Raw genomic sequence first — 25,787 nt, 5'->3', positions numbered from 1 at the left:
TGAACTTAAAAAAAAATAAATAAAAGAGTTTGACACCCAACCGACTGAGCCACCAGGTGCTCCGAGAGCCTACATTCTTAACCACTGTCCTTAGCTTGATCTCAAACCTGGGATTGAGTTTTAGCTATACTATTTAATAGTGTTAAATTCTTCCTGGCAAACTTCAACCTGTTTGTCAGTGTCCTATTTTCTATTCCTTCCTTCTAACAAGCCATCTGTTCTTGTGTTCTTGTAACTTCTTGTTAGAAGTATAAACAGTGTATGGTAATTTATCAGATAATATTTCTGTCCTCACAAGACTATGACAGTCCCTTGTCTTGTTCATCTTTGTATCTCTAGAAATTAGCACGGATGCTCCATTAACAATTGTGAAAAAGTGAATAGTGCCATTAATTCTATCTGGGGATTCCAGAAGGCTGCTCAGAGAACATGGCTTTGTGGTGTGTCTCAGGCAAAGAAGAAAGATAGAAAGGGCCATCCAGGCAGAGGGAATCCTCTTGAGTGAAAGGGCAAGGTGGTTTGGGATATGGTGAGTAGTGTCACATGCAACATGGGTGGGTGGCACGGAGAGGGTGGGGTAGGAGTGTAGGAAGAGAAGTACGTTGTAATTAGCGGTGGGAAGCCTTGAAATACCACCAGCCTGAGGTGTTTGCATTTTTTTTCTTTTAAAAAAATGTAATGGTGGAGGGAAATTGTGTAAGATTTTTAAGCAGATTAATAACTTCCCATGAAAGTTATATTTTAACTTTTTTTGAAAAAAAGATAATCTGAGATAAGAAAACCAGGAATTTATACCTCCCTAAGCAACAGATTAGGGCGAGGCAGTGGTGCTGAAAATCGTGTTTACATAAATAAGTAGATGCAAATGGAAGTATTTTTGTGTGGCACTGTCACTCATTTTTTAAACTCCTTCAGAGTTTATGTACCAAAAATCAAATAATGTTCTGTCTTTAAAAATTATGTTTGTGATCATGTGTCAGCTGATAACTCCAGTATAGTATTTTTTAAATTTTGTTAAAAGCAAAGGAAGGGGAACAACTTGCAAGCAGGTTGGGTTAATCAGTGGAGTAATTCCTTTTTAATACCACACCAGATTCTTTAATTGTCCTTTTGGTACCCAGAGCTGTTTTGTACTTTAAGGTGGTCCACAACTGTACTTCTGTGAAGTAGGAGAAAGATAAATAGGAAATGAGAATTTTTATGATTGATGTCTGGTTGAAGGTATCATTTCTAGCAGATCAGATTTAGGAAGCAGGTTTTTTTTAAATTCTAGTATAGTTGACATACAGTATTATATTAGCTTTAGGTGTAAGGAAGCAGTATGCTTTGAGAATCTAGAAAGTGTCTCTATAAAATTATCTGTGACTCATACTGTTTAGAAAATCTTCAGGTACAGGGGCACCTGGGTGGCTCAGTCAGTTAAGCGTCTGACTTCAGCCAGGTCACGATCTCGCGGTCCGTGAGTTCGAGCCCCGTGTCGGGCTCTGGGCTGATCGCTCAGAGCCTGGAGCCTGCTGCCGAATCTGTGTCTCCCTCTCTCTTTGCCCCTCCCCCGTTCATGCTCTGTCTCTCTCTGTCCCAAAAATAAATAAACGTTAAAAAAAAAAATTTAGAAAATCTTCAGGTACAGCCAGCGATATGTGTGTTTGTGTGTGTGTGTGTTTAATGTTTATTTTTGAAGGAAAGAGGGACAGAGCACGAGCAAGGGAGGGGCAGAGAGAGAGAGGAAGACACAGAATCCAAAATGGGCTCCAGGCTCTGAACTGTCAGCGCAGAGCCTTGACACGGGGCTCAAACTCACAAACCACGAGATCATGACCTGAGCTGAAGTTGGTTGCTTCACTGACTGAACCACCCAGGCACCCCAGTGATATGTGTATTTTTAAAGACTGCTGCCCTAAGTAGGGCAGTGACTGTCATGATGGAGAAAAGTATTTGGATTTGAGAGACATAGGAGGTAGAATTAACAGGACTTGGGGGATATTCTCCTGCTAATTACTTGCAGTGGGTTTGCATTTCCAGAAGCATCAAGAATGTTATCAACTCAAAAAAACCACAAAAAAACAAAAACAAAAAACTAACAAAACCTAGGTTGACGAAGTACTAAGTACTCTACATATCTTACATTCTCTTACATTTAGTTAAACTTCTGTTGCATTTGTGTTTAGGTGTTTGGTTATATTTTGAGAAATCCACACTATAAACTCTTCCTAGACTGGGGCGCCTGGGTGACTCAGGCATGAGTCCGAGCAGTCCCTCTCTTTCTGCCCCTCCTTCTCTTTCTGCCCCTCCCTCTCTTTCTGCCCCTCCCCGCTTGCCATTCTCTCTCTCTCAAAAAAATAAACTTAAAAAAAAAAAATTAGGTTCCTCTTAGAGTCCTCCAAAGTATTTTCTGGCATCTGTAATAGATTACTATAATGGCAAATATTCAGAGATTAAGAAAGCCATTTAAATTTTACTAAAGCAGCCCAGAAACAAAAATTAACTAGGGTAAGTTGCATTACATCCTAAGTCCCTGTTGTAGTTTTGTTTTTGTATGTGAAGATTAAGGTTGTATGAAAAACTAATAGTCAGTATATACTTATCAGAATGATGGCCAGATGGAGACTGGAGTTCTGAGTGGTATAATGAAGATGCAGAGGATCTTTTTATAAAAAAGATAAATCTTTACATGGAGTTGAGCAAGTTACAGGGTATCCCAATTTAACTCTAACTTACTGAATTTCCTACAAGTTATATGTGTGAACAATGGGAATCTACTATATATATTCTTTCAAAACACATGCTGCCTTATGCCAATATAAGTTCTAGGGAGTTTGAGAAAGGAGAAGTAAATCTGCTATTCCCTTATTCTCTCTCAATTTCTCACTTGCCTTTTATGGTGCATCTCACTGCACTAGTATAATTCTCATGTTTAAAGATTTACACAATATGGTGCTTCAATACAAGCTCAACTGAAGTAGCAGCCATCTTTCCCGATTCTGGGATTGTGCATCTTTCTTCAATGAGGTATTTGTCCATAGGCTCTTGAAGGTAAGTTTGACTAAATGTGATTTTTTTTTTCTTTCTTTCTTTCTTTTTCTTTTCTTTTCTTTTTTTTTTTTTTTTTTTGCCATTTATGCTGTTTTGAACCTAACCTCTCCAAGATGGGATTCCACTGTATATAAACTGGGTATTAGGAAACAAATTTTTTAGTCTGTGTTTAGAAAGTTACTGTTTGAAGTGCTGCAGAAGTTGGGAAAGGATGGATATTATTCATTTATTTGTCTTTCTAGGAATATTATTCTTTTCACATCCTATTTTTTTTTTCCCTCTAGTTGTGGCAATTTATGATTATACAAAAGACAAGGAAGATGAGCTGTCCTTTCAGGAAGGAGCCATTATTTATGTCATCAAGAAGAATGATGATGGTTGGTATGAGGGAGTTATGAATGGAGTGACTGGGCTCTTTCCCGGGAATTATGTTGAGTCTATCATGCATTATTCTGAGTAAAGCTCAGCAGGGCTATGCTTCCCTGAATAGTCAGGTCTTCCCAGATTATCAAAAGGCCCTGGGGCTTCCCCTCCAGTGAAATGAAGGAAAGATACAAATGACACAAACTACTTATGTTTTTTTGGTTTATTCCCCAGTATTAAAAAAGCAAGCTGAATCTGAACAAATGGGTCTTTCTGCCATTATTTGTACTATGCTGACCTGTTTGGATTAAAATAAAGTGACCATTTCTAAATATATCAGAGGTATAATAGCATAACTCTGTAAAACAAATCAGGTTAAGACTGATTCAGAAAAAATCTGGGATTTTTCTCAGGAATACTGTACACCCTTGGGATTTCTCCTCCTGCAGAATCTGTGGCATTGGATGCTCTTCAGTGCCTGTGCTAAAGGGTCAGCCTTGTGGTCTCGCGCCGTACCCGCACCCCACACTTTCTTCCACTTGTATGAGGAGAAGTGAACTAGTATTTAAATACCATACTTAACCATTTTTATAATTGTTTCGATGACTTATTTCCTCTTAACACTGTAAATTCTGCATTCTCTCAGCACTTTGAGTGCACCAGATGAGTTAACGCTGCTGACTTGCATCCCTTCATGTTTTTCAGTTTGTAGATTGAGGATGATGAAATGAGTCCCCAAACATTCTGAGGGTGGTTAACAATCGCTGGCTTGATTTTAATGTGCTGCTGCTGCATGAGACTGCATTGCCACTAATGGCTTGTGTACCCAGATGTGTGAAGTGTGGTAGCCCGGATCGTATACTGAAGTAGGTGCGTGAAGCTAGATGTGAGGTCCTGAGGTTCTGAAGAGATTGAACTGTAGAAACGTTCTGCTCAATAGGCATCCTAAACCCTTGCCTTAGGCATTCTTTCCAGGAGTAGAATCTTGGAGGTCAGACCAGTTATTTCTTTACTTCTTTCACTATTTAGAAAAAATTCTTTTTTGGAAAATAGCAGCTACTTTCAAGTCTCTTAACAGTCACTGGGAACAAAAGTCTTGCTACCGTCCTCTCTGTTGTTAATGGCCAGTGTTAGCTGCTGCTGAGTAGTTTACTCAATTCTAGGAAAGGGAAATACTCTCCCAGTTTTGTGTGACTGGCTTTAGTAGCTTCTGTTGGTGAGAATTTGAACCTTGTACCTCAGACTAAGAATCGTGGGATAAGAGGTGTAAGGCCAAATACTTATCTAATTACATTGCTAAAAATTAACGTAATGTTGAGAGAAACAATAACAAGTATTTCTGTCTGTACAAATTATAGCTTCAAATGCATTGGAGTTTGTAAGGCAGGTGGATTTACTCATCTTCTTTAATCAGTATAAAAAATAGTGGAAACGTCCAGGAGGGCTTGCTGCTCAGCAGGTGGAAGCTGCGGCGATGACCCAGCTCACAGACCCAACAGTGCTGTGGGTTTGTCCCAGTCCCAGGGACTTGGCCAGAAGAGCCTTTTGCCAGGTCATTTTCTGGTGCTGGGTGAAAGGGGAGAGGCAATAGCTGCATTTACTTCAAGTGAAGGCCTTTAACAGGATAGTAGAGGTCGAGAAATTTGAAAAATGAACAAGTGCGCACTAGTGTGTGAGGGAATTCGGTGTAAGCAAAAGTTAATATTCTGCTTACAAATCTGAGCACAGAACTTCATCCCCATTTAACTGAGACCCAGATATAGAGTTCCCTTATCAAGACTTTTCGTTTTAAAGTTGTAGGGGTTTTCCTCCCACACACTGCAGGTTAGCTGTTTGCTTTTAGATTTCTTCAACACTTTGGTGTTCATTAACTTGCCTCTGCTCCATGCTTTTGTTAGGTCATCTTGACATTCTTTACTCCCTGTTTTCCTTCAAAGTAATGGCCCTGAAGTGTCGTCTGAGCCTTCAGGTTCATTATGGACCTGGATAGATTAAACTTTTCTTAGTGTTGGTGTATAACTAGGAAACCTGTTTTGAAATTAGATGTTCCAGTTTTTACTTAAATAGCTTTGTGCTGAGAAAGCTTAGTGGATTTTTAAGGCAAGGAGGTATTCTGAAATCCAGTATAGTTCTCACAGCTCACACCTACAGAAGCAGAGAAGATAATTGTGCAAAACAGTTGGTGGTAGTCCGCTTGCCTGTTGGACCCCTTCTGGATTGTGGGGTGCAGAAGACACTGATGAAGTCCTCATACTGAAGACCTGCAGCAGAGGGGGATCCATGGGTCAGCTTTTTCTTTATTATTTAGTACTAATCTGTGTGATTGTTTTAAAAAAACCTGTTGGATTTTCGGCATATTTTAAATTTTTGTACAGTTTTGAATTCTCTATATTGTCTTGGAAGGATGCTATGTAATGATGATAGGCCAGGCCTACACTAATTGGAGACTTTTAATGTATGTAATATTTCATAGATTGCATGCTATTAATAGTCTGTGAAGGTAGTATTTCTTGATTTATCGTAAGTTTCCCCCATTTATCTTTTTATAAACTACAAGATGGTAGTAGGAATTCCAAATGAATACAGAAATCTTACAGGATACATAATATTGTGGCAAAGATGATCCAAGTCTAAAATCTGACTAGTAAGCAACCATTCTGACAGGATAGAGGGAATCTAATGGGAGAGGGGATTTTTTTCCTCAAGTGCTTCTTTTTTTTTCCATTTAAAAAAAAAAAAGTGACTTAAGCACCCCACCCCCCGCCCGTTGCTTTTGGTACTACTATTTAAAAAAAGGCCATGGGGAAATTAATGAAAATACACTTTCTTGTTGACCTTATGACCAGGGCAATAAATTTAAAAACCAAAATCTAGCCCCGAGAGATTCAGCCTGTATTGGGAGTAAATATGAGTCTTTTGAGATGTCTTGATCAGTATTTTCCATTCTTTTGGCTAGTTGCCTTCTATCTCCCTCAGGGGCACCTGCTGTTCCCATCTTAGGGTTGGCAAGGGCCTGCTACTTTTGCTGTATTCCTAAAAGTCACTAGGTGGGACATTCTTATCCCTTCCTTTCTTTCCCCCTCCTGCTGCTGTTTATTACCCAGCTAGAGAGAAGGTTTTGTGCATCTTTACAGTGATGTCTGTGATGCAGGTGTGCTCCTTAGCTGTCTTATGTTGATTACTGATGATTACTTAAAAGATTTTTCTGCTGGAGAGGCATCAAAATGATGGTAGTTTGCTTTTATCCTTTTGTGTTCATTTTCTTTTAGCAGGTACCTTTCTGCATTAAGAACTGTTCCTTTATTTTTATTACCTTTTCTCCTTGGTGGAGAGAGCATGACATGTTCTGAAGGCCACCCTGCCCTCTGAAAAGGGTTTGATGGAGGAATTGGCAGGTGACTGCCAAGTCTTCAAAAAGAAGGGATCTGAATCACTTCCCATCTGTTCACTTCTGAACGTCTTTGGCCAGGAACTCCTGACTGGTGTGAAGGTGATGATTTCCCTCACATGATTTACTTAGGATCATAGAATTTTAGAGCTAGAGGATAAAAAATTTTAGTTCATTTTCCATTTTAACTGAGGAGGTTAGACGTTTCGTTTCAGATAACAGCTAGTTAACAGTGGTAGAGTTCCTGACTCAACGCCTGGTACTCTTTCTACAACTGTCTTAATTGAATGTGCTATGTTTCTTTAAAAACTGAGTTCTACTTGATGTCTTCAGGAAGATACTTGAAAAGATATGCTGTTTCGATAAATACCATCAGTATTCAAATTGTTTAAAGGAGTGTACTAAGTGCAACCTTAATTAGTGAAAATAATCATTTTAACCCTCTACTACACTCAGTACTATGTAGCAAAAATAGGTTGTATTATTTCAACACTGGCAGGAGCACAGCAAAAAGCCTTATTGAGAGAGCCTTATAAGACAGTTCTTAAATGGAGGCATTGTGCTCATAACCTGAAGTTTACTTTATGCTGATCTTTGTTCCTATTTCTTAAGAATTTCATAATTCTTAAAATTGACAATAGGGCCTAGCTATGTATAAATGATCCTTGCTAAATATCTTGAGGTTTTTTGTAAAAAACACAAAAAGCTTATTTTCACATTAAAATGGTAATGTCTTTTGCAACTTCAGAATTCTATGGAAAAGCAGTTTTTCATACTTTGTGTCCATGCATCTTTCTTCTTAAAATGGTTTACAAAAAAGAATGTAAACACTTGTGATCTGGCCAGTTGTATTTTTAAGCTCCTGCAGAGAGGGTTGGTGTTCTGAGTTGAGTAGAAATCATGCAGGAAAACTTGAGGGAGCAGTCTGTTGCCAGTAATGTTTTTTGTGTGTGCCATTAAGCCACCTCCAGATGAGTGGGGGAACATTGACTTCTTAATTTCAAAAATTGTATTTGGAATTGTTGCTGTGTACTAAGAACTTGACCTAAATAAAATTCTACAAAGTAAGTCCAAATGTCTTGTGAATGTATTTATGCAAGTAACCAAAGAGGTTAAGTACTAAGGTGAGTAAGCTGAAGTGTATCCTTCCGTGTTGCTCTAAATTGTTTTCTGATCACTTGCCCCCAAATACAATTCTATTAATATAAAAAGAGGGTTTTTTTTTTTTTTGCCTTGGTTTGGCAAACACACAGTGTACATACCTTGACATGGAGACATGGCAGGCCAACACATAATGGTGATAGCAAGGCTTTAAAATAAAAAAGGTTGTACTTTAAGAAGAAAAATCTTAAAATTTATTATCACTACTTAATTGCTAATGTATTCAGTAGCCAAAGCTTTCTCATCTGTCAGTAAAAACTAAAGGTTAACGAATTGAATGTATTTAATTTGTTCTTACCGCACAGCCTATTTATGGGTACCACCAACATGAACAGCGAAACCAAGTTCTTAATGATGTCAATCCACAAACAGTCAAGTCCCCATGTTTAAATGAAATCTATGTATTCTTTTTATTAAGAATTGGGTAAGCTGACATAATGAAAACACATAACTGAAAACAAATTTACACTGACTGTATGACTACTGTCCTAAGCCATTACAATATTTCACCGACAGTAACTGGTAGGAGTAATTTGGAAAATAACTTAATCCAGCAGAACAAAAAAAAACATCGTCAGTAGTACTGAATATATCTCTCTCATATATATATATATATATATATATATCTCTATATATATCTATATATAGGTTTGCACAATCAGGGAGCAAGGCACATAATGAAATGAGAGCGTACATTTAAGCAGAAGAAAATAGCAACAAAGCTGAAAGAAAAATTGTAACTTCACCTTTACCGAGCTGTGCATAATCATAATGGTTTGAATAATGTCCTCTTATCAGGTACTTTATAATGCAGTTCTTTTTGCCGCCTTTTTCATGCTTTAAAAAACTATATTCCTACACTGTATCTATTTATTTATAACAAAGCTCCCACAGCCTGGATGTCAGTGTAAGCCTTGACTCCATTTTTTAAAGAAATGGGAAAACGAGCAATCCCAGTTAAATATAATGTGCAATTTTCCTTTGAAACAGTAAACAATGATTTTTACAATATTTAGCACAAGCTAATGATACCGTAATTGTACATTTCTATAAAAGGAGTTCACTAGTGGCTAATGATAAAATTAAGCAAAATCATTTGAAACATTCCAGTTAATGCTTATTTTCGAGGAGGGATTATTTACAAGTAGAGAGAAAATATATAGGAAGTAGGAATCATGAAAAGTGGCAGTTTTTGGTATTAGGTTACAATAAATCTAACAAACAATGGACAGTTCCCAAAATGCAAAGACTTTAAGTGCTGCAAGCATGTTCTGCCTAAGAAGAGGTTGAGGCTTCAACAATGATGAGCTTGGTATTAATAGCCATCCGTGATCAATGTGGTCACTTCTGAACTTAGCTACCTTTTAATACGCAGTACTTGCCATCACCCTGACTCGACTTACTTCTCTAAATGTCTTTGGTAGAAAGTGGCCACTCTTCAGCTAGATGAAGCCATCTCTTGTGAGACAGACATTTTTTCTATTTCTGCACAAACTACAAATACTCATCTTCCTTCTCTTTCATTAGCACCTCAAAGTTTGCTTGTTGGATTTTTTTTTTTAAATGCTATTCCTCCAAAAGAGTTCAAGGCACTGGGGATTATAGCAGATAGTGTCTTCTCTTCAACAAACAAAGAGCAAATGAATTGGAGATGTTTTCCCTTATGTGTTTCTCAAGTATATTCTTTTTATTTAGCAAATTTACTCTACAGCTATATTTCAGGTTTCTTTTACATACAGACCTTCTGAGGGCACAATAAGAACAGAGCACTTGTTTAGTTGGAGAGACAGCCTGGTAAAGGTATAGAGATGTTCTTCTACTGAATGTTTAAAGGAAAATAAATCTTAAAAAATTGTGGGATACTGTATTGCATCAAATCTCAACTTGTGAGTGATCACATATTCCTACAGGGTTCGGGATAACCCACTTTATATAAATAAGTGATGTCAATAAAACAAGACTCGAAGTGCCAAAAGATACTTGCAACCTGAAAGGGAGTTTTAGGACTAGACATCCTCTCATCAAGTGTGTAAGTCCAAATTATACCTACTTTACTTAAAGCAAGTAATTACCCCTGTAATCATACAGGGCCATAGAGGTTTAATTGGTCTAAACTTGAATAAAATGTGAGACATTCTATCAGTTGTAATTTATTAGCTCTGAAGGTATATGAAAAAGCTTGTTAACATAAAACTAGGGAAAAAAGGTGACAAAGGGTTCTGTTGGTGGCTTGATAGTCAAATAAAACCAATCCATACCATTACCTGACACTTTTTTTCCAGGCTATTTTATAACCTTACATCCCTGACACAAGGTGATAAACAGCTGTATTCCCCCAGAACAGCAGCTTCTCAAACTCTAACTGGATGCACAGCTCCTATTAAATCTTGATCTCAGAGTTGTCACTCCACTGGAATTACTTATTCACGACCTCCCAATTTTGTTTAAACTTTGTTGATAAACTCGGCATTGTTTTTAGTGGCAAGTAAACTTACACAGAGAGAGGACTTCCAGGAAAGTTCACAGCCCTTAGCAGAGTATGCCATTGGTGGGCGGGAGCACCTTGATTTTAGAGGACTGTAAAACACCATCACATCTACATTACTTTGAAATTTTCTCATGAAAATCATTTTCCTGTAATGTTGAAACGTCATCTTTCTCATCTTAAAAAGTCCCCAAAATTAAAAACAAATTTACAGTTAAATGAGTACATATGAAAACCTTAAGAATACTTAAGAAAAAATTACAGCAGCTAAAGAAATAATGTATTTGAGTAGTAAAAGCCCAGCTGAATAAAACTGTAATACAGAATAGTCTAGCATTTGTATTATTACCTAGAACCTAGTGTAAGTTGTTTTATCAACAGAATAGGCTCTGCTGCCTTTCCAAGTTGGTGCCAAAACTTTAAGCCCAGGGTGGTCTAATTCTGAAATTATCTGTGGTAGAAGTTAAGGGGGTCACTAATTAACTGAGTCACTGGCTGAAATAGGCACCTGTTTGCACTGCCCTCAGCAGCACGATGAGCTCATCCATGCTGTTCATTTTTCAGCACAGCCAAGTCTCAGCTGTCTAGATTTTCTTCTCTGACCAGATGCAGCTATGTGGGGTTGGAAGAGCTGCTGAGCAGAAGGCAGTGGAAGAAGGCACAGTATTAGTGTCCTTTGGCAGCAGGTGTTCTCCACGAACACACCAGAGAAAAGTTACAAGAACAGAGTAGTGTCAAAAAACCAAAACAAAAAAGCCCACAGAACTACATCCCAACAAAAATCCAAATTTAAAAACACTCCACTAGGGAGTAAAACACTAGAAGTATAATCTAACTTTTTTTTTTAGATTTTTTTTATTCAGCGTTTCACAAAAAACAAATGGGAAAGTTGATTAATAGCCTTCTCTGTCTTTGGAGATAGGTAAAAGAAAACAGCCTATTGTAGACCAGCCATTGGATTGGGGTAAGAATGAGAGTTCTTCCTCTGGCCATGCTCTCTTCTCCGTGCCATGAGCATTCTAAAGGATGGCTGCTCTTTCAGGAAAGTGATATGCTGGAAGCTTCAGTTCAAGATGACTATCAGGCAAGAAGGCCTAAGGAATCCTACAATGACTAAACAGAGGCTGTACCTTAGGGCTCAAATCACGGGTGAAGGAAGACTGAGGGCGCATTATTGTCCCCCTCCCCCCCAAGCAAAGCTGAAGTCCACCTATATACACATATACGTATACATATACATATATATAAAGGCCACCATCACAACAAAAACCCTAGTGATGAATATGCCACTGGATTCATATTAATAACTCTACCCCACAAATAAGGGTGATCCTTAGAATATAAAGCTGCAGGCAGAACACAATGGGAAATTCCTTCTCTCGTGAGTTACAGTGGAGCGTGGCAATCTGTATTCAACCATTACCCAAACTGCTGTGCATGTTAAATTAATTAACGCAGATGTGTTAAAGGTCGCTTTAAAAGCCTAAGGATATCAAGCACACAGAACTTTGAGAACAAATGAAAAAGTCCAAAGTACCTTTTAAAGAAGCAGGGCTTTAAAAAATGCACAAAGGTACACATTGCTCTGTAAGCACATGAATATGCAGACCGATACCCTGGGGCTGTGGCAATGGTGAGGTGCCACTTCACATCCTCTATGGTGCCATACTTTTCTGGAGGTGGCTTTATAGGAATATCTTGTGTATACAGTACAACTTTTGCTTATTTTTGAATTATTTACTATCTCTGCCCCACTGCTATGGCATCACTTTTTCCTTATGGGACAATCCTTATTTTGCACTGGTAATCCGTATTCACAACAGGTAGAGACTTTCATTTACAAGATGTGCTCATTTATCACTGCTGGGATGGCTAGTTTTTATTGTGTAAGAGCAGCTCTGAGGTTGCATTTTATTTGTAATGGTCACTTTATCATCATAAACTGATGAGACAGTACATAGTTCACATACCAAGGAAAATTCACAGGACAAAAAAAAAAATTTGCCTAAGTATAATGTGAAGCATACAGGATTGCAGGGTGTGATGAGAGTGATAATTCTGTGTTATACCAAATTGCACATGCATATCATGTATTGTCACTTTGGACTACACTACTCCATCAGAACACCTGGTTAACCTGGACAAATCTCCACAACCAAGCTATGGCAAGCAAGAATCCTAGTGCACTCCAGTAGCTGAGGATGAAATTGTCAAAAAGCTCATTTATATTTTTCCCTCCCTGTAGGACAGTCCCATGCTTAAACGAAGTACAACCTGATTAATGATACCTGCACAGGGGCCAGTTTTGTTCTTTCCTAATCACCCATCCTAGAGCAACACACAAAAAATACGCATTTCAGAAGGTAACTTTGTTTTTTGTAATGATGCACTATTTCGGACATGGGATGTGTATACTTGATATAGCAATTGTCTACAGATACCTACTATCAACGTCTACCTAAAGCACACACTACAACTGGTGGGACGGAGCATTCCAGGGGTACTGTGTCAGACATTCTCTCACAACAAATCAAAGCAAGGATCATGAAGCCAAGCTTGATGAGGCTTCGCAAAGCTTATGAAAAAGATTCCAACGGTACAAAAAGAACTACCCGGGATTATAGTACTAAATTATCCATGTATTGTAGGTGAAGAGCTTACCTGTGACAGAACACATCCTAGATACGGGTGGGATCATGGCAGCAATACTGCAACTAGAATGGTTTGGTTACATCATATATTTACTGCCTATGCACGAGCACGAACAGATATGGTGTCTGTGAAAACTTCCCCATACTGCACTATTTCTCCATCCGTGATGCTGACAGAGTTTCCTGATTTAAAGTGCCCCTTCATGTACAGTCATGAAGTGTCAGTCAAGCAGTTCGAACTTCAGCCAAATGGGGAAAAAACAAACACAAAAGCCCCATTGGTACACCAAACATTCTGTTGTCTTCTCAGATTGAGACACCAGCACATAATACATCTATTCCTTAAGATATAATACACAACGTGCACAGACAGGCTGTGCATGGACACTTATAAAATGCCTTCTAAAGTCATTATAAGTTTTTGGTCCAATCCACACGATAGATAATAGAAATCATAAGGGACAGGACACAATCCCCTTCCAGGCCTCTTCCACCCAAGATACACAAACCCATTTTCAGATTAGGAGAGAAAAGGAATAAATAGATTCACTCTCAGCTATATATATACATATACACATACATATATGTATACATATATATACATATACATACACACACTATATGTGTATAGCTATGTGTGTCCACGCAAATGTACACACACATAGAGCTGGATACTACCTGAATAACAACATCATACTAGGAGGCTCTGAACACCAGAATTCATAGGTGATCAGGTGAGCTGATTGTAGAACTGATTACAGACACCATGAAAATAAAGTCCTATGGTAGCTACTACCAGTCTCTTGAGAGCTTGGTATTCTGGTCTCTCTTGGGGGGAGCGGGAGGGGGTCCTCTCCGCAACGTTGCATAGCCCGATATATGACTCCCCCCGTAACCAGCTTTCTGTTGATCAGAAAGCAGTTCAGGGGGGGGCGGGGGCAATGCCATATCATCCATGGTGGCTGTGGGTTCTGCTCTGGACATGCGGGAGGAGGAGAGTGAGCCATGCCGGGTGATGGACTTCCGTTGCAGTGTCCTGTTGAGGTCAGCTAGGAATCCAGGCTGGACACTAAGGCTGGATTTGGGAGAGGTGGGCACTTGTGGCACAACTGTGGCCATTGTTGGCTGCTCAGAGATCTCTGCTTGAGTGAGGCGGGTGCTGTCATTCCGTTTGGGTCGTGTGGGGGGAGGGGCCTTCTTCACGGATGTTTTGGACCATGGCTGGGGTTGAGGATTGACAACTGCCACTTTTGGAGAGGTGTTTCCCGAGAATACTGCCGGAATCTCTATGGGGGGCAGAGGAAGCTCTATTTCAGGTGGAGGAGGTGGAAAGTCAGAATCAGATGGAGGAGAAGGAAATTCTACCACGGAGTCTTTTCCACGTCCACTCAGAACGGGTGCTTTTGCTGATACACATCCTTGTTGGAGAACTCCGGGAAGGTTAACTCCAGAAAGATTCAGTTTTCCAGGTTTGGGGGGTGCTGCCGGAGGGGGGCTCTCTTTGCTGGGAGACCCTGACGGTTCTGCTGGCGATGCGAACTTGCTCACTAGACTGTCTACGGAGGGTCTTTTGGGCTCAGGGTGCTCTGCACAACCGCTGGACTTAATGCTGGAGTTTCGCTGTGGGGTTGGGGGAGGTTTCTTTGCCCCGGGGCTGGACGTCTTACTGGTCTTTTTGCCAGGAGATCCACTTTTGTCGGAGGCGGAGGCTGGAGAAGCTGTGGGTGTGGCTGGCAGTGGTGGCGGGGCTGAGGCCAGCGGTGGTGGTGGTGGTGGTGGTGGTGGTGGTGGTGGAGGAAACACCAGGCTGCTCTCAGGTGGAGGAGGAGGGAAATCCGGAGAAGGGACAGGGATGGAGCTGGGCTGCCACTTAGGTTTTGCTTTTACAGCAGGAGGGGACTGAGGGGCCACATTTGCTGTGGGGGGCTTTAAGGGCTGTGACTCCACGTGAGGAGGGGTTGGGGGGGGCGGAAACTGGCTGGCTATCTGCTTCACTACCGAGGGCACCGGAGATAGTGGGGAGGGAGGCGGTTTTACACAGAAGCTCTGCTGCTTGGGTAACGTGGGTGGCGGAATAGGGCCAGGAGGAGCAGGGGGAGAGGGTGGAATGTGGGAAACAGGAAAAGCTGGCTGCTTTTTTGCGGGGGGAGCTGGAGGAGCAGGTGTAGGTGGCACAGCTTGTGTCATGACAGGTGGCACGGTCTTGGTGCCGGTCGGTGGGGGCACAGTCACAAGGGGTTTGGGGGGTGCCTGGGGAGGGAGGGGTGCAGGGGCAGGAGGGGCAGGTGGTGGTGTGGGAGGAGCCACTTGAGTGGCATGCTGCACGTGATGAATCTTCAGCGGGGGAGGGGGAGGGGGAGGGCTGAACTGTGGGAGGCATGGGGTGCAGGGCACCGGTTTTAGCTGGGCCATAGCTGAGCCCGGGGTGGGGGGTGGGGGTGGAGGAGGGGGTGGGGGAACCACTCCATTGGGGGGCACCAGGATCTGAGGTTTTCCTGACTGTGGGGTGGAAGCCAGAGACTGTATCACTGAGGGTGGTGGAGGCTTGAATAGGGCTCCCGAGTGCTGAGAAGCGTTCTGCAGCCTGGTTATTGTGCTGTACTTGACAAACATCGTGGCTGCTGAGCCTGCAGAAGGTGCAGACTGGCTGGGCAGGGGAGGGGGAGGTGGGGGGGGAGGGGGCGGGGGCGGGGGTGGGGGTGGGGGCGGGGGCGGCAGAGGTGGGGAAGGCTGTGAGGCGGTGTAGGGGGTGACCAGCTTGGGCTGTGGGGATAAAGGGGGCATAAGTGAAGTGTAGGGTCGATTCAGAGACTCCATTCTGGCCTAAAAGGAGTATAAAAGGGGTGGTGGGATGGGAGAGAGAAAACACAACAAACACAACAGTTACAGAGGTAAGCTTTGCGTCAAACTAAACAGCAAGGAATCTGGGACATGCAAGAAAGGACTCAGCAGTGGGACATCACAAAGGCGAAAATCAGACTCCCTGGGCAGCAAGGCACAGCATTTGATCACCCAGCAATACTCTCAAACGGCAAGACTGCCTAACAATCTAGGAAAAAGGTCCTGCTGCAAAAGCTGTTGACGGGTGACGGGCGGCCTGATTTCTGAGCCCTGACTTTCTCACACCTGCCCTGAATGGGCACCCCCGTGGGTGGACCTCCGAGCACAGACCCCACCCGGACTGTGGCAAGTGGAGACGTGATGGGTCGAGTTCACCTTTCAGTCTGTGGCTGCATCCACATCAAGCAGATGCCATAACTGGGTTTAGGAGTGCTGGTGGAGGGCCTCCTGAGGAATGAGGATGGCTTTTTGATGCTAGCAAGCGGACACGTGAGAATATGAGCATGTTCAGCAGGCGTGCACAGTCACACAGGAATGAATGAGCTTGACACACACACTCGTGTTCGTGTGAGACATTTGCATCCAACATGCACAGAAGTCCAGCAATGCAGGTAAAGGGGGGGGCATTCTTTACATTTGTGTTACTGGAAAATACATAAAGAAATGCTTCATAAACATTACAGCAAAAGATCATTAAAATACCATCACAGAAAAAGCCAGGAGAAAATGAGAGGAAACCTTTGAAAACTAGAGTAAAGAAGATATATCAAGAAATGGGAATGAGAGTTTGCCAACAACCTGCTGACCAGCCCATCTGGGCATCTCTGGCATTGCCTGAATTACCACATTTGGTCATCCATTTCACGGAGCCAACTCACACAAGAATGTGGTTCAAGTACTTTTGTAAAGAGCAAAAGAAGGACCCTTGGTTTATTAAGTTTGGGTACATCTTTTAGGTTCTTTGAACAAACTGTGAAGATCCAATATAAATCATTTGTTTCCAAATTATGAATGACATCTAGTTAGCGTCAAAAATGCTTAGGTTAGTAGACTAGAAGGCTGAATTCTAATGCCCATTAGGACACTCATATGTTTCTTTAAAAACTGCACAAAATAAAAGCATTAGTCTGGGAGATTTGGTTACAGGAGTCACCCAGGTTAATGTGTTTCCAAAGAACAGTCCCTGACCTTAACTTGACCCTGTCTTGGCTGCTGCAGGGGTGCAGACCTTAGCTGTGCTGGCCTTCTCATTTGGCACCTGAGGCTGAGGTAACAGAAGAAACACAGGGGTGGGGGGTCAAGACAAACAGACTAGCACCCCTACACAGCAGGGTGCACGCTCCTGAAACTACTAAGGCGAATTATGCTGCTTCATCACACAGCATTTGGACCTCTGTTTTCCTTGGCCTTTCATTTCAAATGCACATGGAGAACACCATTAAAAATTTAGTAAGGGAGAAGACTTTTCTTTAGATACCTGAATTGTATAAATCTGCTTTTCTACATATATAAAATTATTAGTACCAGATAGGGCTCTTCCACCCAAATTGATTAAGTGGGGAAAGGTAGACCATAATTTCTTAAAAGTATGAACCCCTGATATGGGAGTTAAACAAACTGGCAGTGTTTTGAGAATTTAGGTCATTAGAACCAATTCTCAAATATTTATTTCTAAGACAAAGTGTTCCATCCCCACACTACCACTAATGCCTCTAAGAGCCTACTACTAAGAGCCTACTAATACCTCTTCCTGAGGGCCAGTTTATCAACCACATAAATAAATAACTGGATAAATTAAGGGAAAATATCTGTTTAATTCACATTGGTGAATACACTTGTGTAAAGTGATTCAGACCAAAACAACAACAACAACAAGAAAAATCACAATGATTATTGGGTAAAAACACAACAGTCAGGCCAGGTGTGCCACTGGTCCTTCGGTGATGGTGTGGGCTCCTGCCTGCTCAGAGGGCAAGGACAGCTGGGACGCAACACTGCCCACAGAACTTCACAGGTAGTGTGATATGATGTCTTCTACTTGGGCTAAAGAACCTCTGTATTTCTGAATAGTCTTGCAATAATCATACTCGTCCTTCAGTGTCACTGAAAAAACTACCATACAAAGCTCAGGGATCCAAAATTTTAAGGGGATTCATCTGAATTTAGTCTTCCACATATACTAAAATTTGAGAGAATTCATCAATGTGCAGAGAAATGCCAAAAAAGCGTAAAGGAAAAGACGACAAAGGAGTGAGTCTAAATAAATTAAATTAATAACAAATAATGCACCATAAGCAGCTTCTCTGGAACAAAATTAGGGCACTGGCACTAAATGGCGTTACTCCATCCAAACTGATTAAGGGTGAAAAAGAAGAAATTGTTATTTCTTAAAAATGTGAGCCACTGATAAAGTCGTTAAACTGCTAGTTTGAGATCTTAGGGCATTAGAGTCAAGTGACAGATACTCATTTTTGAGGAGAAGTCAAAGTAAGAATACTGAAATAGGGCCCAGAGAGTCCTAACCAAGGAATAAAAGAGCAACAAACTAAACCCATGAAATGTCAAACAGATTTCTTCCTATCAGTGAACACAAGTGTGTTACCTACCTTGCTGGACTCTTCTAACTGAGTGCCCCGTTTCCAGGCTTCAGAGAAGATGGAGCTCACAATGCTCTGGGAGCGGACATGTCCTGCTGGCTGAGTGTCAGACACTCCACTGTCAGACTGGTTCGAATGGTTTGACTGAGATTCTTTAAAAGAGATTTTCAAAAATAGGATCAAATAAGTCATTGTTGTGACAATGTGAATGTGCACACTTAGCTCTTTTACACAAGACAAGATGCTATGCCACAGTGCAACAAGTTACTTTTACTCAAACTCATTTCATATAAACACTGTCTGGACCTTCCACTAGAAAATTTTTATCTTAGGGCTGGTAGGAAATCTTGATTCTTTTTAAATAGTTCACCATGACAGGCTGACCGTTACAATGAAAGGTTCGTGTAACATTACTGGTATCCTGAAAACTTCTTGTAAGAACTCCTAGCAATTAAGAGAATCAGTAAACTACCAATAGAGGAGTTGAATTTTTTTTCCAATCACATCTTCATTACACCAAGACTCAATCTTTGTATACACCCCTGCTTCAGACCATCCTAGAGAGTTCTCACTTACAACTTCAGATCATACATCAAGTCTACTTCCTTTTTTGCCTGCAGCGACTAGTACTTAGGAACTACACCTGTGTGAGAAGTGTTTTCTAGGGATTCAGGTATTGGCACCACAAGGCAGCTAGCCACACTGCAGCCTGGCCTCCTGGTAAGGCAAGAACACCTCTTCGAGGGAGCTGGGTATGGTGAAGGGTACACTGCAATCTGACATCCAGGGAACTGGGGAGATTAAGTCACTGGACCCCAAGTCAGGCAAGATAACCATGCAGAAGGAAGCACCTAGCTCAATGATGGAGATTCAGGTGTTAAAGCAGTCCCATCCAATACTTGGTGAAGGGGGGGTTATTATCAGATTGCTTTATTAATCAAGTCCAGCCAAGGCAGCCAAAGAAGTACACAGATAACAGCCACAAACTCCTATGGATAAAGTCAGGACATATCCTCAAGGCAAAATATAAGCTATGAGATAAAACCTACTCTGTTTTCTTCTTTCTCCACCATCTAATTGCTGAGTGTTTTTTAGGCTTTTAATTTTAATTCCAGTATATTAACATACAGTGTTAGTTTTAGGTGTCCAGTATAGTGATTCAACAATTCTACCCATTACTGAGTGCTCATCACGGTAAGTGTACTCTCTAATCCCCATCACCTATCTCACCCATCCCCCGCTCCCCCACCCCTCCTCTCTGGTAACCAGCAGGTTTGTTCTCTATAGTTAAGAGTCTGTTTCTTAGTTTGAGTCTCTTTTTTCCTGTTCGTTTGTTTTGTCTCTTAAATTCCACATGAGTGAAATCATATGGTATTTGTCTTTCTCTGGCTTATTTCACTTAGCCTAATGTTCTCATGCTGCATCCTTGTTCTTCCAAATGGCAAGATTTCATTTTTTATGACCAAATAATATTCCATTATGTGTGCGTGTGTGTGCTTGTGTATACCACATCTTCTTTATCCATTCATCTATCAATGGACTTTTGGGCTGCTTCCACCGTTTGGTTATTGTAAATAATGCTGCCATAAATATAGGGGTGCATATATCCTTTTGAACTAGTGTTTTTGTATTCTTTGGGTAAATATTCAGTAGTGTGATTCCTGGTTCTATTTTTAATTTTTTGAGGAACTTCCATACTGTTTTCCACAGTGGATGCACCAATTTGCATTCCCACCAACAATGCACAAGTGTTCCTTTTTCCTCCATAACTTCACCAACACTTGTTTCTTGTGTAATTGCTGAATGTTTTTTAAAAAGTTGCAACTTCACTAGCGTATGTCCCTATTTAACTGCTATTCAGGACAACAGCCTGTAAGATAAGAGGCTGGAATATGTGAATCCTTGAGCTCTCTTCAGCATGAATGCACATGATTTTGCAATTTATATTTACAAGGCTGCATAATACTTAACACACTGTATAAGAAGGGATGATGCTGGACTAGGAAAAGGCACCACACCATGTCATAAAATGTGTGGAAGAACCTGCATTAATGCTATATAAATTTAAAAAATATATATTATGGCGTCTGTTTTCTCAATCTTTCCCTAAATTTCTTTTTCTAAAATCTTACTTGTGACATATTCTTACCTTGTCTTTCTCAATCCATTGTCTCAAAAGTGTCTTCCCTTTTTAATAAACATTTTTACAAGAGTTTTAGATTTATAGAAGAGTTGCAAAGCTAACAGAGTTCCTGCACACCTAGCACCCAATTTACCTCATTATTAAGTTGCTACATTACCCTGGTACATTTGCCACAATAAAGGAACCAACAAGGATATGTCACTGTTAACTAAACTCCACAAGCTTTTTTTGGACTTCACTTATAGTTAGTTGTCATGTCTCCTATGACAGTTTCTCAGACTTCCTTTGTTTTTGATGACTTTGACAGTTTTGAGGAGTAACAGGTCACGTATTTTAGAGAATGTCTCTCAATTATTATTTTGTCTGATGTTTTTCTCTTGATTAGATTGAGTTATGAAATTTGGGGAAGAAGACCAAGAGAGGCAAAGTGCCAACTTCATCACATTATGTAAAGGGTACATGCTATCAACAGGACATATTACTGAAGACACTGACCTTGACAACTTGGCTGAGCTAATTTTTGTCAGGTTTCTGCACTGTACAGTTACTCCCCTTCCCCCACACCTAACCATCCTCTTGGCAAGCAAGTCACTCTGCCAACCCACACTTAAGGGGGGAATTAAGCTCCATCTCCTTGAGGGAAGAGTGTCTGCACAAACCACTTAGAACCCTTCCATCCAGAAGATCTGTCTCTTCCCCATTTATTTATTCAAGAATTTATATCCATATGGACTGATGGCTGTTTATTTTATAATTTGGGTTATGATCTTAGTTATTTTGTTGTTCCAACTGTTACAGCTTTGGTCCCTGGACACTCTCTCAGGTGGCTCCTGTGTCCCTTTGCACAGACTAATCACTGTGTTTTTTGAGCACTTCCTTCATTACAAGCTGCTCCAGGCTCCTCTTATTCTCTGCCACAGCCCTAGAATCAGCCATCTGCCAAAGAGCCCTAGTTCTTTTGTTCTGGAAAATGGAGTTAGAAAACCAAGATCTAGGCTCTCTGCATTTTCACTGCCACTGGGGTGTCACCACTCCTACCCCTCTCTGTGGACAGTACTAGGAAATATATGTATGTATACTAACCGATGTGTATACACATTCTCATTTTGTTTCGTAGAGATGAAATAAAGTCATACAACTTTTTAGTCAAATACTTCTTTTTAAAAAGCCTGTATTTTGGGGCAAGTAGGTGGGTTAAGCGTCTGACACTTGGTTTCGGCTCAGGTCACTATCTCCCAGTTTCGTGAGTTTACTCCCACGAAAGGCTCTGCACTTGGCAGCATGGAGCCTGCTTGGGATTCTTTGTCTCCCTCTCCCTCCCTCCTACTTGCACTGTGTCTGTTTCTCTCAAAATAAATAAACTTAAAATTTTATTTTAAGTACATAAAATAAAAGTCCATGTTTTTATTTTATCCTAAAGTAAAATAGATTCTGAAAAGTAGAATTTTCTTAAAGCATATACACATAGCCTGGTAAAAACACAGTAAAAGATTAATTCATATGTTGTACTAATAAATGATGAGAGGTTTTTTTTTTTTCAAATATCTCTTAAAGTCATTATTTCTTTTTTTTTTTTTTAATTTTTTTTTTTTCAACGTTTTTATTTATTTTTGGGACAGAGAGAGACAGAGCATGAACGGGGGAGGGGCAGAGAGAGAGGGAGACACAGAATCGGAAACAGGCTCCAGGCTCTGAGCCATCAGCCCAGAGCCCGACGCGGGGCTCGAACTCACAGACCGCAAGATCGTGACCTGGCTGAAGTCGGACGCTTAACCGACTGCGCCACCCAGGCGCCCCTAAAGTCATTATTTCTTTCATAATATGTAAGAACAAATAAAAACATTCTGCTTTTAGAGGACATAGTTACTCATATTCATGAAATATTTTGAAGGGAAAGAAGCATTTTTAGGTGTGATCACCACATACTTTAAGGATGTGGGATCTGAAAATAAGTACCTTTTGAGTATCATTGATTTTCTGTGAAAACTTTAGTTAAGTTTGATAACTTAAACAGCCTCCTTAACTGTGACACTGAACTAATTCTAGTTATTTCCACTCTGTTGAAATGTCAGGAATCCTCTGGGGAAGGAGGGCAATTTCATCATGGATTCTCAGTATGGAGACTTTCTCCAAGGAACTTTTCTACCCCTGAGTATGAATCAACAGTTGTTTTTTGGCAGTATGATTTTTTTTTTTCCATTTATTTACTTGAGCGTAGGGGGTGGGGCAGAAAGAGGAAGAGAGAGAATCCCAAACAGGCTCCACACTGTCAGCACGGAGCCCGATGTGGGGCTTTAACTACGAAACCATGAAGTCATGGCTTGAGCTGAGATCTAAGAGTCACTTAACTGATGGAGCCACCCAGGTGCCCTACTATGACTGAGTTTTAAATAAACTTTACAAATATATAACAACACTCCTGAATTTACAACTCTATACTGCTGTTCCATTTCAAATACATTTGTGATCTAGCCCATGATATTGTCCCCTCTAATCACCAAAAAATTTATTTTATAATTTAGACATTAGGTATAGCTCTGCTTTTAACAACCATGCTGAAATAACCAGGTCTGCCGTCAGTTCATAGAGATATCTTCATATTGGCAGTAAACAGTGCTTTCAGTGTTTCAAACTACCTGGGATGCTCGAAGAACTGGATCCTGATTTAATGCTGGAGCTGGATAAGGAAGTCCAATCATAAGCCGACTCTGTCCTCTTCAAGGCTTCTTGATAGTTCATGTAGAGCTGTTTCCCATACTAAACAGAAGGCAGTAAATGGTGACGTGAACTTTACTGGGTATGATACAGATGGGTGAGGTAAGACAGGGGGATGCATTTCTGTTTACTGATTCATAGTTTGCATTAAAATTAATACCTATAAATACTTCAAAAGTTATTTTATTACCAGTAAATTATAATCTACTCTTATTTTTCATTTTAATAAAGATACCAATAAATTAACACTTCATTCATATTCCTTATCAATATAAAGATTTTTTTTGTTATTCCTAAGGCAACTCTGATTTTATAGCTATAATAAATTTTATTTTACTTAATGGGCAAAAATATTCCTTCACGTATTATGTATAATCTTCTTCAAGATGTCCTTAAAATTTTTTTCAACAACTTCCCTTTTTTAAAGAGTTTTAGATTCACAACAAAATTGAGAGGAAGGTACACAAACTTCACATATGCCCCTGCTACTGCCCATGCACCATCTCTCTTTTATCAACATTCTCCACCAGAGGGTGCATTTGTTTCCATCAATGAATCTACATTAACACCTTATAATCAAAGTCCATAGTTTACCTTAGGTTCACTCTTGGTGTTGTACATGCTATGGGGTTTGAAGAAATGTATAAAGACATGTATTCACCATTACAGTATTACAGAGTATGAATATTTTCACTGACCTAAAAATCTGGTGTCCTGCTTATTCATCCCCCTACTCCCACCTTGAAGCAATTTAATTCTCAAAAACTTTCTTTGACTTAGGCTAAACTCTGCTACAGAAGAATCATGTAATGTGTTCTCCAGAGCCAAAATAAATCACTCTGATGCTACACTTTTACCAGCAGTATGATTTCATGGATACCAACTGTTAAATGTCTATCTCCTCACCAAGGAAAGAAGACATTTCAAACATAAAACTCAGAACTAACACTGACAAAATCATAAACATGAAACGATTAGAATTGTCATGACAATCAAAACCACATGAAACACCTCATCAAATTCTATCATCAAACCAAAAACAAAACAAAACAGAAACAAAAACACCCTACCTTTGCAATGCGAATACCATTAACCCACTGATGCAGGGTCCTCACATCATCACAACAAAGGTACTTGATATACTGAGATTTCTTCTGGATCTGTGGGTGCTGCAATATTAAAGGCAAAGTCTAATTCAGTCCCCTGGAGAACTAAAGAAAAACTCTATCAAAGCTGAAACATACCCTGACAAGTTATAGGCCATTAGAGTAATGGCCAAAAATAATTTAAACCTCTTATGTGGGCATAAGGCCAAATAAAATGGCCCATAAGTATTTTTACAAAATAAACTACAAAAAAACTTATGTTAAATTTTAGGTCAAGATATATGCAAGGTAAAAAATACCTTCATGTCATGGCTAATTCCCAAATACCTTCTGTATTTCAGAGAAACAGAGGCCATCAAGGTTAACAAATCAATATAACTCTTCATCTGTAAGACTATGAAAGGGAAAATTTTGATTTCACTTTGAACCCATTGGAATCATGAGTTCAGAAGACTCCAAATGAGAGCGTCTTCGGTAAAGCTTCTAGAGCTTCTGTGGAGGTGAACCAATGGGTGGAGTGGGTGAAGTGCAGGACACAGCACCTAAGACAGAAGTGGGTGCTCACACCTGGTGCAGTGGTGCCCCCTTTGTGGACTGAGCACTGCCCTGCACCCCTTCTACCCACAGCACGTACCCTCCAAGGAATGAGCAGCCTTTCAACTGCATCATCAGAATGAGTTTTCACAATCCAATGTACTTTTCAGCTGCAGCTAGGATGGGAGATGACTGACCAGACCAACTACGCAATGCAAGTGCTAGAATGGACTGAAGGTATTTTAACTCTACTGGGCCACAACCTGGAAAGAAAAGCCCCAAATCACACTTCGTCTGGATGTAATGGTTGTTAATTTATTACTTCTTTTTTCAGTTATTCTGAAAAAACTTTGAAATGGCTATATTTTACCTGGGGAAATATTTACAATTATGTTCAATTATGAGAGGCTTTAAAGATTCTCTAACCACATTTGTTGTGGGAATCCATGAGATCAATAAAATAAGTTGGTTGAGCATCTGACTCTAAATTTTGGCTCAGGTCATGATTTCACGGTTGTGGGATCAAGCCCCCACAAAGGACTCTCCGCTAGGGATTCTCTTTCTCCCTTTCCCCCTCCCCCCATGCACATCAGTCTCTCTCTTCCTCTCTCTCTCTCAAAAGAAAAAAAAGATCCATCTCTCTGGTCTACAGTGTGAGGAATTTAAATCCATTTATTTTATTCTATGCATTGCTTTAGAAAGCTCAGCTCCTATAATAAAACATTTAATACCAAAACCAATTTAGTTACTAAAGGCTATAGTCAAAGTTT

At 40.4% G+C, this 25,787-nt stretch overlaps 2 protein-coding genes across 19 annotated transcripts in view; one reads left to right on the top strand and one right to left on the bottom strand.

Moving 5' to 3' along the window:
- ABI2 (abl interactor 2) overlaps nt 1-7,852 on the top strand; it is a 122,396-nt gene extending 114,544 nt beyond the window's left edge. For 5 of the 17 annotated variants that reach the window (XM_047083354.1, XM_047083359.1, XM_047083353.1 and 2 more), the window contains 2 exons: nt 3,318-3,410; nt 5,526-7,852. In XM_047083354.1, coding sequence (XP_046939310.1) covers nt 3,318-3,410; nt 5,526-5,653 — 221 coding nt within the window. In that variant the 3' untranslated portion in view covers nt 5,654-7,852. Of the gene's footprint in view, nt 1-3,317; nt 5,268-5,525 lie in introns of those variants that run through there. The other 12 variants (XM_047083355.1, XM_047083362.1, XM_047083369.1 and 9 more) reach the window with 5 other exon arrangements.
- A 5,863-nt stretch (nt 7,853-13,715) lies between these two features.
- Nucleotides 13,716-25,787, bottom strand: part of RAPH1 (Ras association (RalGDS/AF-6) and pleckstrin homology domains 1) — a 62,123-nt gene continuing 50,051 nt past the window's right edge. For both annotated transcript variants that reach the window (XM_047085015.1, XM_047085016.1), the window contains 4 exons: nt 24,448-24,546; nt 23,299-23,419; nt 18,529-18,671; nt 13,716-15,904 (listed from right to left, as the gene is read on the bottom strand). In XM_047085015.1, the coding sequence (XP_046940971.1) occupies nt 13,874-15,904; nt 18,529-18,671; nt 23,299-23,419; nt 24,448-24,546 (2,394 nt within the window). In that variant the 3' untranslated portion in view covers nt 13,716-13,873. The remainder of the gene's footprint in view (nt 15,905-18,528; nt 18,672-23,298; nt 23,420-24,447; nt 24,547-25,787) is intronic.

Source organism: Lynx rufus, unplaced genomic scaffold, assembly GCF_022079265.1.
Source record: "Lynx rufus isolate CCGP_SWC_20201006 ecotype Redwood Valley unplaced genomic scaffold, mLynRuf1.p SCAF_2, whole genome shotgun sequence".
NCBI classification, from domain to species: Eukaryota; Metazoa; Chordata; class Mammalia; order Carnivora; family Felidae; genus Lynx; species Lynx rufus.
Note: the sequence above shows the minus strand (reverse complement) of the source record. Positions and strands in the feature narration are given on the sequence as shown.